General features: G+C 41.5%; 1 protein-coding gene across 1 annotated transcript in view; it reads left to right on the plus strand.

Annotated features, from left to right (window-relative positions):
* The first annotated feature begins 47 nt into the window (after positions 1-47).
* Positions 48-455, plus strand: part of LOC119591939 (sorbitol dehydrogenase-like) — a 9,530-nt gene continuing 9,122 nt past the window's right edge. Inside the window, 1 exon segment of the mRNA XM_037940691.1 lies at positions 48-153. Within this exon segment, the coding sequence (XP_037796619.1) occupies positions 109-153 (45 nt within the window). The 5' untranslated portion in view covers positions 48-108.

Raw genomic sequence — 455 nt, forward strand, 5'->3', positions numbered from 1 at the left:
CATTGAAAAGGCAAGAAATCGACCGGGTTGGGCGGGAAGCTATTGATCTCACACTACAGTAGCGAAATCCGGTTCAGTCGTGCTTGGACCGCCACGCGGAGATCAAGGATGAATTCTTACGTTGTTCTGCGCGGGGTCGGAGATCTGCGTTTGGTAAGGAAAATGAGACAGAGAGAGAGTTTTCAGCATTAGGGGAAAGAGAGAGATAAAAGAAAAGAACCAGAACTTAATTAGGCCATTTATTATAGGCCTAGCATACATGAGACGGATTTTTATATACATAGCTATAGTAAGCTCCATCATTCACGAGATTGATAGATAGGGGTGAACTTATTTACGGCAAAATAAAGATTTATTCAGGCTTCATAAACAACCACTCCCCTGCCACAACGCAAAACTATTTGACTGAGGTTTTCAAAAGGTCATTAAAAAAAAAGAGTACGAAAAAACGAGGA

Source organism: Penaeus monodon, chromosome 29 (assembly GCF_015228065.2).
Source record: "Penaeus monodon isolate SGIC_2016 chromosome 29, NSTDA_Pmon_1, whole genome shotgun sequence".
In the NCBI taxonomy this organism is placed as follows: Eukaryota; Metazoa; Arthropoda; class Malacostraca; order Decapoda; family Penaeidae; genus Penaeus; species Penaeus monodon.